Raw genomic sequence first — 13,164 nt, 5'->3', positions numbered from 1 at the left:
AGCTGCTGGTCTCATGCCCATTTATTCTGCCCAGAGCTCAAACTCACTTCGTCCTCAGTGATGTGCATTCACCATGGCGCATAATTTCATTCCAATAAAAGCCTCTTTCCCTGCAAAATCAACTTCCTGGGGACACTCATCCCTAGCTTCATCCTGTGTGGATCATCATTAAGCTACAAGTAAGGTAGGCAGAAGTTATGATACATAGATTACCATCTCGGCCAACATCATGGATTGACCTGGAGCACTCCGAAGGTTAAACCACAAATTTGAGTAGTGCGAGTTAAACAGGGAGACTTAACTATTGGAACACAAATCACATCCTCAGCAAACTGGACACAAAAAACAAGGGGGTAGGGAGGACATAGTAGACAAAGCTTGTGGATTGCACTACTGCAATAGGATATTGGGCTGAAGCAAAGCTCTAGAGCATATCTGAAACTACTTTTGGTAATGTTGCAGCATAGGAGACACTCAGAACAAGTGCTCTTGAACAGAGGAGTTGAAAAGAGTTTCTTGTAGCAAGACCAATGAGAAAAGTCTTCGTATCAGGGCAGCTAGTATCATCAACTTGACCTTAAATTAAGCGCTTGCTTCATTGCACCACATTCTCAACATGCAGGCTCAAATCAGAAAGTGTGTAGAGTACCTGAATACTTCATATTGCTACACTGGCAACCTACCCTTCCATGCTTCCAGAAGGGCACAAAATGAGATAGAGGAAAAAGGAAAAATTATTCTAAGAGCACGTCAATGACTTGCCAGGCAGTGTGGAAGGCAAAGAGGTTAGAAACAGTTTCTTGCTTCAGTCAGTAGGAAGCAAGTACAGGTTACAGCTCATACACATCAGACCAGCCCCAAAGGCTAATCAGAATCATCTGGTGCAATCAGGTTTACTGGGGAATAAATGCATTCATTTTAGATACAACATAACTAACCATCATGCAGATAAAAACAGGTCTGAGTTAAACACATTACCTTTGGTCCTAGAATATGAAAAATGAAACTAAGGGAAAACATAACAGACACAGTACACACCAACCAAAGGAGAGAAAGTTACAACAAGCAACCATCAATCACAAAATGGCTGTTTAAAAGACTGCAGCTGCTGGGTTGTGCTGAATTTAAAAGGGACAAACAGCAGAAAAGGATACTGGGGAAGAAAAAAAATTTCTCTGAGAGATTTCCTTGGTAAGTAAAGGGAGGCTTAATGAGTGTCCTTTCTGTATCACAACTCTGACTCATAGCTCATGCAGTTTTTGCACTTATAACTTATTCAAGTTGGATTTCCACTGGTACAAGTGAGATCAGACCCAGATTTACTGGATATGTCAATTATGGAATACTATCAACCACTTTGAATGCATCGTCTCAGACAAATGCATCATTGGTAGGTCAGAAATGAACAAAGTACTGGACAATACGAGCTATTTTGTAGTGGAGCTATTTGCAAGCAAGGCAATAAAGGTCCTAAGCTTCATCTACCAAGCTTGTTTCAATTTGTTTGAAAGCAATCTTCCTCCCTGCATCTGGCAACATATTAATAGCCATCATTTCCTACTTCAGCTAAATAAACCTTGCTATCGGTGGAGGAAAAGCAACTTAGGAAAAAATATTTTTACAAAACAATAATGTACCACATAAACAAGCATTTAAAGTGAAAAATGTTGTAGAGATAACAAATCCTGGTCTTAGAGGAGGGCAAATACATAAGTACTTGATTGGCTGAGACACATGTATGTCTCCTATTACTATAGCGTGTAAGTGCATTTCAACAGCCCTGTGAAGCAGAAAACTTGCTTTTTCTAGTTTGCCGGTTGGAAACTAATATGCAGTTAACAAGGGCACAGCTCCACAAAACAGCATAAACAACTAATGTGAAATTTAAGCCACGTCTGCTCAGTTCGCTTCTTGTGCCCACCGATAGCCCCCTCAAGCATACTGCACTGCTCCAGGCAGACTGCTTCTCAACCTGGAAACAGCATGGCCTTGGCGGTGCAGCACCACAGGTGGATGAACTGACACCATCACTCAGTGGTGCTAATTAGCTGAATCAAAGGACTGTGAGATTGTGGTAATTTGGGATACATCCCACCTGGAGCAGCCTCACACGCTTGAAGGTGTTACTGCTGGGCATGTAGACAGGACTTCAGATGCCTAAAGCTGGGCTTAGACAGTAATTAGGTACCTAGGTCCAAAACTGACTAAAATTGGCTTAGATTCCAAACATTTTTTGGCATTTAATTTCCTCAGGCACCCTCCAGTTCTGTGCACACTGAAAAGCAGAAGCATTTCAGTTGGGACCAAGTAGTAAATGACCTCTCTCAGGCCTAAGGTAACTAGGCTTCCCCCTGGACTATGCTTCCTCAAGACATTTAGTCTAGAAAATCATATATATGAGACTTAGCTCCACAAAAACAGCTGCAGTGACTACCACCCTCTTTTAAAGGGCAGCTGGCAGTAGGAGGGAGGCAGTCTTCTGCCCCACAACCTATGCAATAGCTCCATGGCTAGAGCAGTCACTCAGGAATAACCCAGGTTATTGCCCACGCCAGACTTGGTGATTAAAAGCTACACCTCCCATTTTCCAGAACAGCATCCTAACCAGGAGCCCTAGCCTATTCCGAAAGGGAAGCATTCAGGTCCTTCTTTAGAAAACTTCTTTCATAAAAAAGTCAGGATCACTGGACTAGAGATAGGGAGCACAACTCTGTGGTTGGAGTATTCACCTAGGTTCCAGTCCCTGCTCCACTACTCTCTATTTTTAGAGGGACCTATATAAAATTAAATAAAAGGTGAAGGAAGTCCATTGTGCTATGAGAGTCCCTATCCACAGTAGAGAATGGGAAGTAAGGACTGGTAAGGGGAGGCAGAAGATGAGCTAGGAGGGGAGCTTTGAGGAAATCAAAGTACGCAGTAGCATGTTTTCGATTCTAATCAAATCACTTTCTATGAGGCACCAAGGCAAGATACTAGATTCTTCTTATATAATTATTTAAGTCAATATTATATAAAATGTTATATTTCAGAGTCTTCCTGAAACATGAAGGTTTCTGGGGGTTTGTTTGCCAAAAAAGAAAATAGGAAAATGAATGCACTTGTCATGATTTCATTTTTTCCCACTGGTTGATAATTTGGCGGGGGGGATTATTTAGTTTTAATCAGCAATATTATTTATTTATTATTTCCTGAGGCAGAAAGTTAACAGAGTAACTGTAGTCCTTCATGGAGGAGAAACAGCGTTTATTCAGGCAGAGCAAATACCAAGCAAATTCTGTTATTCAAGATCCTGCGTACACAAATAGTATCCTGGTTCTTGCCGAATAAATACAACTTAATCAACCCACAGGTTCTCCCTCAGTCATCCTGGTCTGGCCTCAGTTGGCCAGGACTGGTTGGTTGATTATACTATTTTGATATTTCATTTAATTTTACTTCACATGTTTCTTATTCAGCTGAATAAGAAACAATATGTAGTTATAGGAGTTCAGTCACAACCAAAATTCAAATGCTGCATCTTGAATTAAAAAAAAAAAAATCAATCAGACTGTTCACTTTCTGGTTATCTCACCCCTAATTGAAAACTGAATTGTGTTTACTTTGCCTGTTCATGACTTGACTGTTTCTCAGCAAACGAATCGTGATAGAAATGCAAAAGATTCAATATTTGGCTTTCCTGTGATACCACAGGATTGGATTCAATAATGTTTCCATACCATAGCAACTTAATATATTATAAAATGAACTATGAAAAATCAATTTGCTGTACTGATAGGGAAACTATTACATTTAAATAAGGGGTGTTTACATCTGTGACAAGTAGATATATAGAAATGGCAACCCTATCACTGAAGGAAAAAAATACCTGTTAATTTTTAAATATTTAAATCAGTAGAAACAATAAGTTGCTCCACCCTGGGAGCAGACATGATCAATGACATTATAGCCAATGACATATATAAAATACTTACACATTGTATGCATGCAAAGCTGGGGGCTTAAATTTAACCTGATCTCTAAGAGTGCAGAGTTTATCACTGAATCAGTCAGCAGGTCAAGTGAAATGTTAAGGCTCTAGGCTTGAGGCTCACTTGTCTAATGCTGAAATGCAGCCACCACAAAAGTGTAATATGGCAGCCATTCTGCTGCAGTGACTCCATGCAAAAATTTCAGTGTCAAAGCAAAAACTAATTTCTCTTAATGAAACTGAATTGGGAGTTTTAGTGGTGGAGTCCTGTGATATGCTATATGAATATAACGCTATTTAAATAATTTTAGTTCATTCCATTATTCCCCAGGATAGATTTTTAGATTCAGCATGACAAATGAAGTAGTCGTGCCTGCCACTTAATGCCTGGGATATAGTCATGGCAGCTTTTTGCTGTTTCATTTGGCAAACTGCTCCTAGAGCTGGCTTAGTCAATCTGCCCTTCAGCAAGACATTTATGCTATTGCCAGGTATAGCACAATCTCTTGGGCTGTTGTCAGCTAGCCCAAGTTAGGACAGCCATCTAGCTACACAAAATTACAGTACAAAACTATTTCTGGCTACTCTAACTTCTTGCTATGGCAACTAGATAAGTGAAAAAATAGTTCACAGATTGGGAGAATACAACGTTTGCTTGCAATCATTTTAGGAACCTTTTTCCCAGTTCCCTGAGGACTTTGTGAGGTCACTTCCTGTCCCAGTATGTTTAGGGGCTCCTGGGTGACTCTGAGTGTGCATACAAAGACAAACAACAATGCTTCTTTTGCAGCAAATAGTTCCAAACCCTTCATTAAGCAGCTTTTCCCTCAACTGGACCTGAAATCAGGTGGCACAGAAAATGAAGAAAATGGCATCCAAGAAGAGAGAGGAGACCAAACAGGTGGTAGAAACATGACCTTTCTCCATGAGGTCAAATAGCTTTATTGTGATTAAACACTACAATACAGTATATATCCATAAAAAAAACTCTATAGTGTATATAAATTATTCCTTCCATTCAGTAATTCTTTTTTGTTTTTGTTTTTTCTTAATTTCCATTACAGCTTTGGTACAATGTGATTTTGTTATATTTTTAAATACTTTTAGCTTCACAAACTCAACACAAAGTACAAAACTAATCCGAATCAGGGATATTACAATCTACACAGTGGTGTTCAGTGGTAGGAAAAAATCTTACCTCAATGAATTCATGTCACTAGCTAAGCTATAAAGGCATACCTAGCAGACATGACAAAAATATGCACCATTAACCAGCAAACATTTCTTAAAATTTATTTTAGTTTTTTTACAGAATTCCAGCAGCAATCACTTGAGCACTGTCAATACGTATGTCCTCAACTGATTATCCTGTTGTGTTCCTCTTCATTTGAAGGCCATGAGTTATTTGTCAAATAATGCACCGCTATCCTTGTATATCCACACTAAGCCACAGTGTCAGTACTTGACTTGCCACCCTGTACTGTTAATACTTGTACAGTTTGTCCTGCAGTTGGCAGAGATAACTGGAACGTTATTGGATGGGCAGTGTGGGGCAATCAACCTTAGGTTGTTCTGTGGGGTAGGAGGTATGACATTACAGTAAACAGGCATTCCAGTGGCTGTAAGTGTTCCTTGACCTGATTGATTAGGTAGCATGATTGGTTGTTGATATGATTGTTGTGGCAGTCCTTGAGAACCCTGGGTCATTGGCACCTAAACAATGATATATAAAAAACAGATTGGTTAAGTTAGATCTGAGTGACTTAAAGTAGCCCCTGTGTACTTTTAATTTTCTATTTCCTTTATTTTAAATTTGTGTAAATCAGTGGTCCTCAACCTTTTCAGACTCAAGGGACCACTCGTTAGATGTGAGGCACCCCTAGAAAAACCCAGCTCTTTGTTTTTAACTCATTTTTTGATTATGGAAAAATAGAGCAATTCTTCAGTTACAAAGAACTTAGAAAGACCGCAACAGGTTAGAATGTTTTTGATACTCTGAATTGCTATCTGAAATCTCAGAATTTATCTTACAAATCATGTGCCCTTAGCAATACTAATATTGTGTGGCATCCTAGGGCACCCTCAAAAGGATGTCATAACACCCTGGCTGAGAATGACTGGTATAACCAGTGTGTTTAACCAGAGCATATCATTTTATTCTATTCAGAACTACTCCTGTTTTCTGGACTCTACTGTGGCTTAGAGATGAGTTGAGGACATATCAATGGATTCCCTGAGCTGCAAAGTGTATGTTAGACTGCTTAACTTAAAATGACCGGATGCTCCTTCCTGGCCTTGAAAGGGGTATTTCACTTGGTCAGGCCAGGTAAGAAAAGTAAACAATTCCCAAACAGCCCTTCTTCCCCACAATCTTTGAAGAAAGACTAAAGGAAATGGAGAATCTAGCTGTAAGGCATTTTGTCGCACCTTACGCAAAATATGCCTTTTCAGGAAAAGGAATTCCTTACAGCTCTGGTAAGTACCTGATAAGAAGACATGGCTGGATACTGAACCATCATGCCTTGCACCTGATTTCCCTGTTGATTATTCATCAGGTTCTGACTTTGGGGAGGTTGCTGCATTCCCATGAGTCCTTGGAACCCTTGTTGCTGATTAGGCAAGACAGGCTGATAACCTGGAAGACACAATCATTTTCAATGAGAACTGTAGTTTATAGAAGAAAAGTCAGACCTGCACCCCATGCTGCTATACTAATCAAACAGCTGTTCTGTTTCCAGAGGACTGCTACCAAAAATAAAAATCTAACTGGATTTAGTGCTCAGTCAAGTGGGTGAGTAGGCAGCCCTGGAAGGTAAAAATCTGTATTTAGTCATAACACAGAGGCATTGTTGGCAATGCGCAAACTTCCTTATGTCCTTCAATCCTAAGCAAGAGCCAACCTCAAAGGACACTTAATTAACACCATGACATTCAATGTAGGATCCTGCATGGATACCCAATGGTAGTTACTTTTGGCCGCTTACCATTACCAGCTTAGAATAAAACTCCTGGTCCAGTGAAGTCAACAGCAACATTCTCACGTACTCCAAGGGTGCCAGGAGTTTGCCATGAATGTTTCTCTCAGGTAATTTGCCTGGCTTGAGAAGGTGAAGTTTCATTGTTCTTTTTTCTTATTTGCCCCCTAACTCACCGAATCTCAGACAAAGTGTGAAGATACCAGCAGAAGTGCAAATGGGAAAAAAAAGCACATGCTAAACCCACACATGCCTCCTTTTGAGGTTCTTCATTATAAGGTTGCCTTTCATTTATGGCTAGTGCACACAAATGCCTGTATTTGTCCAGGGAGCTTCTGCAGTGCCTCAAGAGGAGAATTTAAAGCCAGTCATTATCCAGCTCTTCACTTCACTCCAGTGTACAACTGATTAAGATAACAGCACAGACAGATGAAAAGTAATGGCTTGCTTTGAATTACTATCAGCTATTACAACATTATAGGTTTGGATGTTTTTAATTGATGTGCTCCTTTTGAAATGTGCGAATAAATCAGAGTTTATTCTCACTAGTGGGGAAGAAGGAGCCATTTTTTTTCTGAAGAGGCATGAGCTAAAGGCCAAGGGATTTGAAATGAGCAGCCAGTGGGCCAAGGTGGCATGGAAAGGAGAAGAAAGTGTGATTAATGGCAGTGATAGGAAATATAACTTGCCAAGGTTTTGGTCTGAGCATATTTTTTTCCTAAAGATACATTTTGTCCCCTAGTCTCTCTGCTTTTTAACATTGCACTATCAAGTTTGTGGTGATGTTCTCAGAACAAGCATACTTCAGGCCAGAAAAGTTATTACAACTAGCATCTATTCTGTTATTTCCCATGTGAAAGTGAGTGTCACATCTGATCAATTTATATTTATGAATACAATGTATAGTTCAATATACTCTTTGAATGGGAAATCATCACCTGGACATTTCTTGATTACATAAAGAACTATCAAATTATGAATGTCACTGTTTGTTTATACCAAACCATTGTGAAATGATAGCTACCATCTCAAATATTATACAGGAGAAATGTATGGTACCTCTGGTCAGTATTTTTGGCATACTTCACATTAAAGATGTCTTTTTAATATACATGAGATTAGTATCCCCACTTAACCTGATAAAAAGAATTAATTCACTGAGTGACAAGTTAACTTGGCTGGAACATCCTGTCTCTCTAAAATGCACTGGATTATTACACATTCAAATGTGCTGATTGTTTATACAGAAACCTGGTGTCAGCATATTGTCCAGTCCTGTAAATTACTGCATCAGAAACATAAAACCTTCAAACTGAGTTTACAGTAATAGTCTACAGTAGGAATGGGAAAGGGAATGCAGAAGTTGGAGATGAGGGAGGCATGTGATGCATCTATTTATGGTAACTGATTTAGGTAGCAACTCTGCTGACTAAGGGTACTTTTGTTTCTTCCAGCCCTGCTTTACAGTGAGGTGTGGTGGAGGGTCATACTGTTTTCTTACTGTTGTGTCACTATGGCTCTGGCACAATGGGTCAAACTCTCATTTTGAACTAAGCTCTCTTCAGACACTTCTGACAATGCAAAATGGTTTCAATGTGAACAGGACTACAGTATATACTAATTTTTGACACCCTGTTACATTAATGGAAGATAGAAAAGGGATCTTAACGTAAATGACATTCTGGCCCAATGTATATTGGAGCATCTTAGCCTGCAAGGAAACTAAAGCATGTCAAATGAGCTTTAGTTAAAGTGACCCCGCCACAATTTTTCAGAGTGGGGAAGATGATGCACGTGACATTCTAGGTGCTTTAATTAGAGCAGCTCTTGGAACGTCTCTAATTAAAGCACCTTCCTACCCCCTCACACACACTCTTAGAACACGTGTATAAATGCCTTAAGAGTCTTAGTTTAGTCATTACTAATCCTTAAATTCAGGCAAAGTTGGCACAGTCCAGCCCTAAATTAACAGTGAACTCATTGCTTCCGTCATCATTATTATTCTCTAGGAAGTGTTGGCACTGGATTTATGACCAAGATACCTTGCTCTGGGAGGACCCAAACCCTCAGACTGATGACTTCTTCCATTCGATAGTAGGCAAACTTTACTAATACATAGTGATAGGAGATAAGAATAATGCAAACAAAGCAAACAACTGTCCCCCTCCCTCCCAATTCTAATTATCTACCAGTTTCTAAAGCTTCACAAGGAAAATGGTATGCCTGGCCAGTATGCAAACTACCCCATGGTTTTTGTTTGAATGTCAGATGGCAGCAGTTAGGGGAAAAATCAATTAAAAAACATCAAAAAATCAGAGTTTTAAATTTTTTTTGGTTAAGACGCTTTTAAAAAACAATTAAATTGTATATAGTTTAATTTTAGATACGTTCACACAAAGATATCATGGAATAGGGTTTATAACTACTAATTGTAAACTATTTGAGATGAATATATTCATGTAACCTTTTTAGAAAAGTTTTCTAAATAGGTCACAACAGGCCATGGACCATATTAGGGGTCCAATCTTCTGGGGTTCACAGAGGCTCCTCTATATATTAGTAAAGATTAAAGAAAACCACTCTACCCTATGGGACTCAGTGCTCAGTCTACAAGTTCCCTTTAAGCATTTCTGTGATGCTTAGTTTGAGTTCTGAAACTGTGGATTTGTATCTCCAGAGACATCCTTGTTAACAGCAGTATATGGAGATGAGAGATAACAGACCTGATTACCTAGCCCTCTTGTCTCTCTGCAACTTTGTGTCAGGCCCTTATCTCTGTAAAAGTGCAAAGTTTCAAGAAGTTAAATGAATAAAGACCATTGGACAATAAGAATGCACATTTTGTAGAAAACAATAATTAAATTGAAGCTTCCTGACCAGTGAATAAATAGTGATTTAAATCAATTTGATTTAAACCAAATCCTCCCTGTCAGCAGCCTTCGAGGTAGGGAGTCAAGGCCCACCTCCCTCCACCCATGGACTGGGTGAGAGAGGTTGGTGGTGTACCCTCTATTCATGGTGGCCTTGGGTTCTATCTCTGGGGCATCGCCCTGCTGCTCTGAAATCCCTCCTTTTTTCCTCTGATTACTCTTCATTCCTGGGTACCATTGATTACTTTCCATATGGCCATCATATTGTCCGTGTTCTGTCCTGTCAGCATATTCCTTTGTTTTCACAAACCCATCACATGCTTACATCTTAATCAGTCATTTACTGGCACCTTAATTTGGGCATTTCCAGCCTCTGAATTTGGTCATTTCATCAAAACTAGAAATCCCAGGGGCTTTACAGCTGGTCACTGTGACCTGATGCAAACTTGTATTGTTATGAGTTTTCAGGGAACAGTGTTTTGCATATTGTTAATTTCCTTAGTCTGTCTGCTGGCTTCAGACACAATGGGCCTTGAAGGCTGACATCATGAAACTTTGTCACAAACAGGTTTTTAGAGACCAATAAATTCTTGCCATTCCCCTGGACCAAATGCATATCTACTCTGCCTGCAAGCCAATTCCTAAAAGCAAATCTCTAAATATCATTTTCTAGCCATCAGGAATTGCACTGGCTCCTACACTCTACTTGTAGGATAAGTGTAGATGATTGGGGCCTATCCTATTCCAAAACGTATTTGGAAGGGCTAAATTGTGCCCCTGATATTCATACACAACTTCTGTTGATGCTAGTGGGAGTTATTTGTATGAACTAAGGGGAAAATGTCATATTTACATTTGTTTCCTTTAAACAAGTAATCTCTTCTCCACTACCTCTTGGAAAGCCTTTAGTTTATGAGGGCATAAGGAGTGACATATTAACAAAATTTGGCTTTGGAACCAATCACTAATTTCAAATTTGGCTAGAGAGTTTCTGCTAATTATCACCACAGAAAGGATATTGCACAATTTTTTTACTGTGACTCAACAGTTCAGCAAGAGAGATGCTACCTCTACGTTCATACAGGCTTGTCTTTCAGAAATATTACCATATTTACTCAAATCCAAGATGAGTTTTTTCCCCCCATTCAACATGCAGGGAGAGCCCTTCATTTTGTGTCCAAGTCCAGGGGTGGGATGATGCTAGTCCCACCCTGGGCTTGGAGTTAGAGCCGTAGCCACGACCCTGCCCCTTAGCTGCCTCCCCCTGGCCATCTCTACCTCCCTGCCTGCTTCCCCCTGCCTCTGCTCTGTGCTGCCTCTGCCCCATCTTCCCTCCCACCATATTTCCCACTTCACCTGGAGCTCTTGCTCCTGCCTGTGTTGGCAGCAGCAGTGCCAGTGGTGGTCCTGGGGCTCAGGTCAGAGCTGAGGCTGCTGCAGTTGCTCTTGCTGGGCCAGGTAGGGACCAGGGCAATCATGCTTCATACCTCAGGCCAGAGCAGAGCCAGAGTTGGAGCCAGAACTGTAACTAGGAGTGGCACCAGAGAGGGAAGCCAGTAACTAGAGGGGAAGGGGTGGAAGCAGAGAGAAAGATGTGGCAGGGAGGCTCACATACTAGGGGATGGTGGTCGCAGGGCAGGTACTGGGCATGAATCATGGAGGTCAGGAGGTAGCAGGGCAGAAGGCCAGGGGGGAAGTAACAGGGGAGGCAGGTGCCAGAGGCACAGGCACCAGGAGAGACTAGTACTGTGGGAGGGGGAATTTATAGGCGGGGGCAGGAAGCAGGGGGACAAGAGGCAGAAGTCAGTCTGCCACTTGCACCCCCACCTGCCCCCTGCCACTGCTTGCTTTCCTGCCATCACTTTCCCTGTTGCAGCTGTGGTGGGGAGGTGGGGGGCAAATTTAAGATGATCCTCCAGTAATTAGATTCTATATTATAACACATTTATAAATTTTCCTTGTATCGAATCTAATTATTGGGAGGACATCTTAAGTTCAAAGTCATCTTGGATTTGGGTAAATGCAATAAGTTTTATACCATATAACAGTGATTCTTAACCAGTGTGCTTCAACTGAGGTGTCTTAGGGGTTTTGCAACACAAGGTGGCATGTAGTGGCAGCCAGGTAAAACTGCCCCATATGTAAAGCTGTAGTACACGTGTACTCTCTCTGCATTATGGAGGGCTAGCTTGGGCTACAGCTTTTTCTGGTCCAGCCCCTCCATGCTCCTGTAAGAAACAGAGGCATGCAAGACAGTTCTACTTGCCCTCCCTGTCCCCATCCCCTCCTCCCCCTCCCTCCAACACACACACACACATTTTTGTGGCCAGGGCCAAACTGGGAAAAGATGGAGCATGAGCTCACTCTCCTGCTTGCTTTAGGTTCATCAGAACCCTAATGCAAAAGGAATGCATGCATATTCCATAGCCCTTCCCTATAGGTCTGGGTGTGCAGAAGGCACATGGGACAGTTTTATCTGGAGGTAGGAGGATGTGTTGAAGAGCTCTGAGGTAAATTTAGCACAGTGGTTCTTAACTGGGGGATGCCACCACATTCAGAAAAGTTATGGAGAACCATTGCCCCTGGCTTAAGCCAGTTGACTCAGGAGACCTAGGTTCTTTTCTCGGCCCAGCAAAGGACATCTTCTCCAACCCTGAAGAAGTCATTTCATTTTTCTGTGTCTTAGTCCTCCACCAGTAAAATGGAAGTAATTTTTTTCCCACCATTCCCAGGAGGAATTAATATGAGTATTTTTCAGGTGATCAGATACTTTGCTGTGGTTATGAACACCCTAAAATGCCATAGAGAGACAAGCTTATATGGAAACCAATAATGTCATTCATGTAAATTTCTGGTGTTACCAATTCTGAATATGTTTCTTATCCCCTTCTTTTAAATTTATTTCACACTGTTTGGCAAAAGCTCAAGGAGCAAAAGTTATGGCCTCATGTCACACTGAATATCTACTTTGAATTCTCAACGGCAACAACCCTGTGGTGGATAACTACCAAATACTACTACTACTATTTTGGCCTGGTAGTTTTGAAGGGTATTAAACTGTAAGGGTACCTATACATGCTTCGGCATCCTTCATGTTACATATATTCAGCATCCCTGTGCTTCAAAATGGTGACGGGGTGCTTTAATTAAAGATCATTGAAGCATGGGGTGCTGAATACATGAGACACTGTGGGCATTTTAATCAGAGCAGCTCTCGCAGCTGCTCTGAGCAAAGCATCCCCTGTTCCCCTGTGCCTTGGAGTAAGTGTGAGGATGCTATACGTTTGTATTTTGTAAGTGTAGAATATGATCCTTCAGTGTAGGCATGGAAGAAGAAACCCAGAGGACTCGA

At 40.9% G+C, this 13,164-nt stretch overlaps 1 protein-coding gene across 16 annotated transcripts in view; it reads right to left on the bottom strand.

Moving 5' to 3' along the window:
• Nucleotides 1–4,872: 4,872 nt before the first annotated feature.
• ARPP21 (cAMP regulated phosphoprotein 21) overlaps nucleotides 4,873–13,164 on the bottom strand; it is a 186,752-nt gene continuing 178,460 nt past the window's right edge. For all 16 annotated transcript variants that reach the window (XM_019538053.1, XM_019538070.1, XM_019538093.1 and 13 more), the window contains 2 exons: nucleotides 6,451–6,602; nucleotides 4,873–5,680 (listed from right to left, as the gene is read on the bottom strand). In XM_019538053.1, coding sequence (XP_019393598.1) covers nucleotides 5,423–5,680; nucleotides 6,451–6,602 — 410 coding nt within the window. In that variant the 3' untranslated portion in view covers nucleotides 4,873–5,422. The remainder of the gene's footprint in view (nucleotides 5,681–6,450; nucleotides 6,603–13,164) is intronic.

The sequence above is a fragment of the Crocodylus porosus genome, unplaced genomic scaffold (genome assembly GCF_001723895.1).
Source record: "Crocodylus porosus isolate Cpor-Errol unplaced genomic scaffold, CroPor_comp1, whole genome shotgun sequence".
NCBI classification, from domain to species: Eukaryota; Metazoa; Chordata; order Crocodylia; family Crocodylidae; genus Crocodylus; species Crocodylus porosus.
This window is presented reverse-complemented; position numbering and strand designations above follow the sequence as displayed.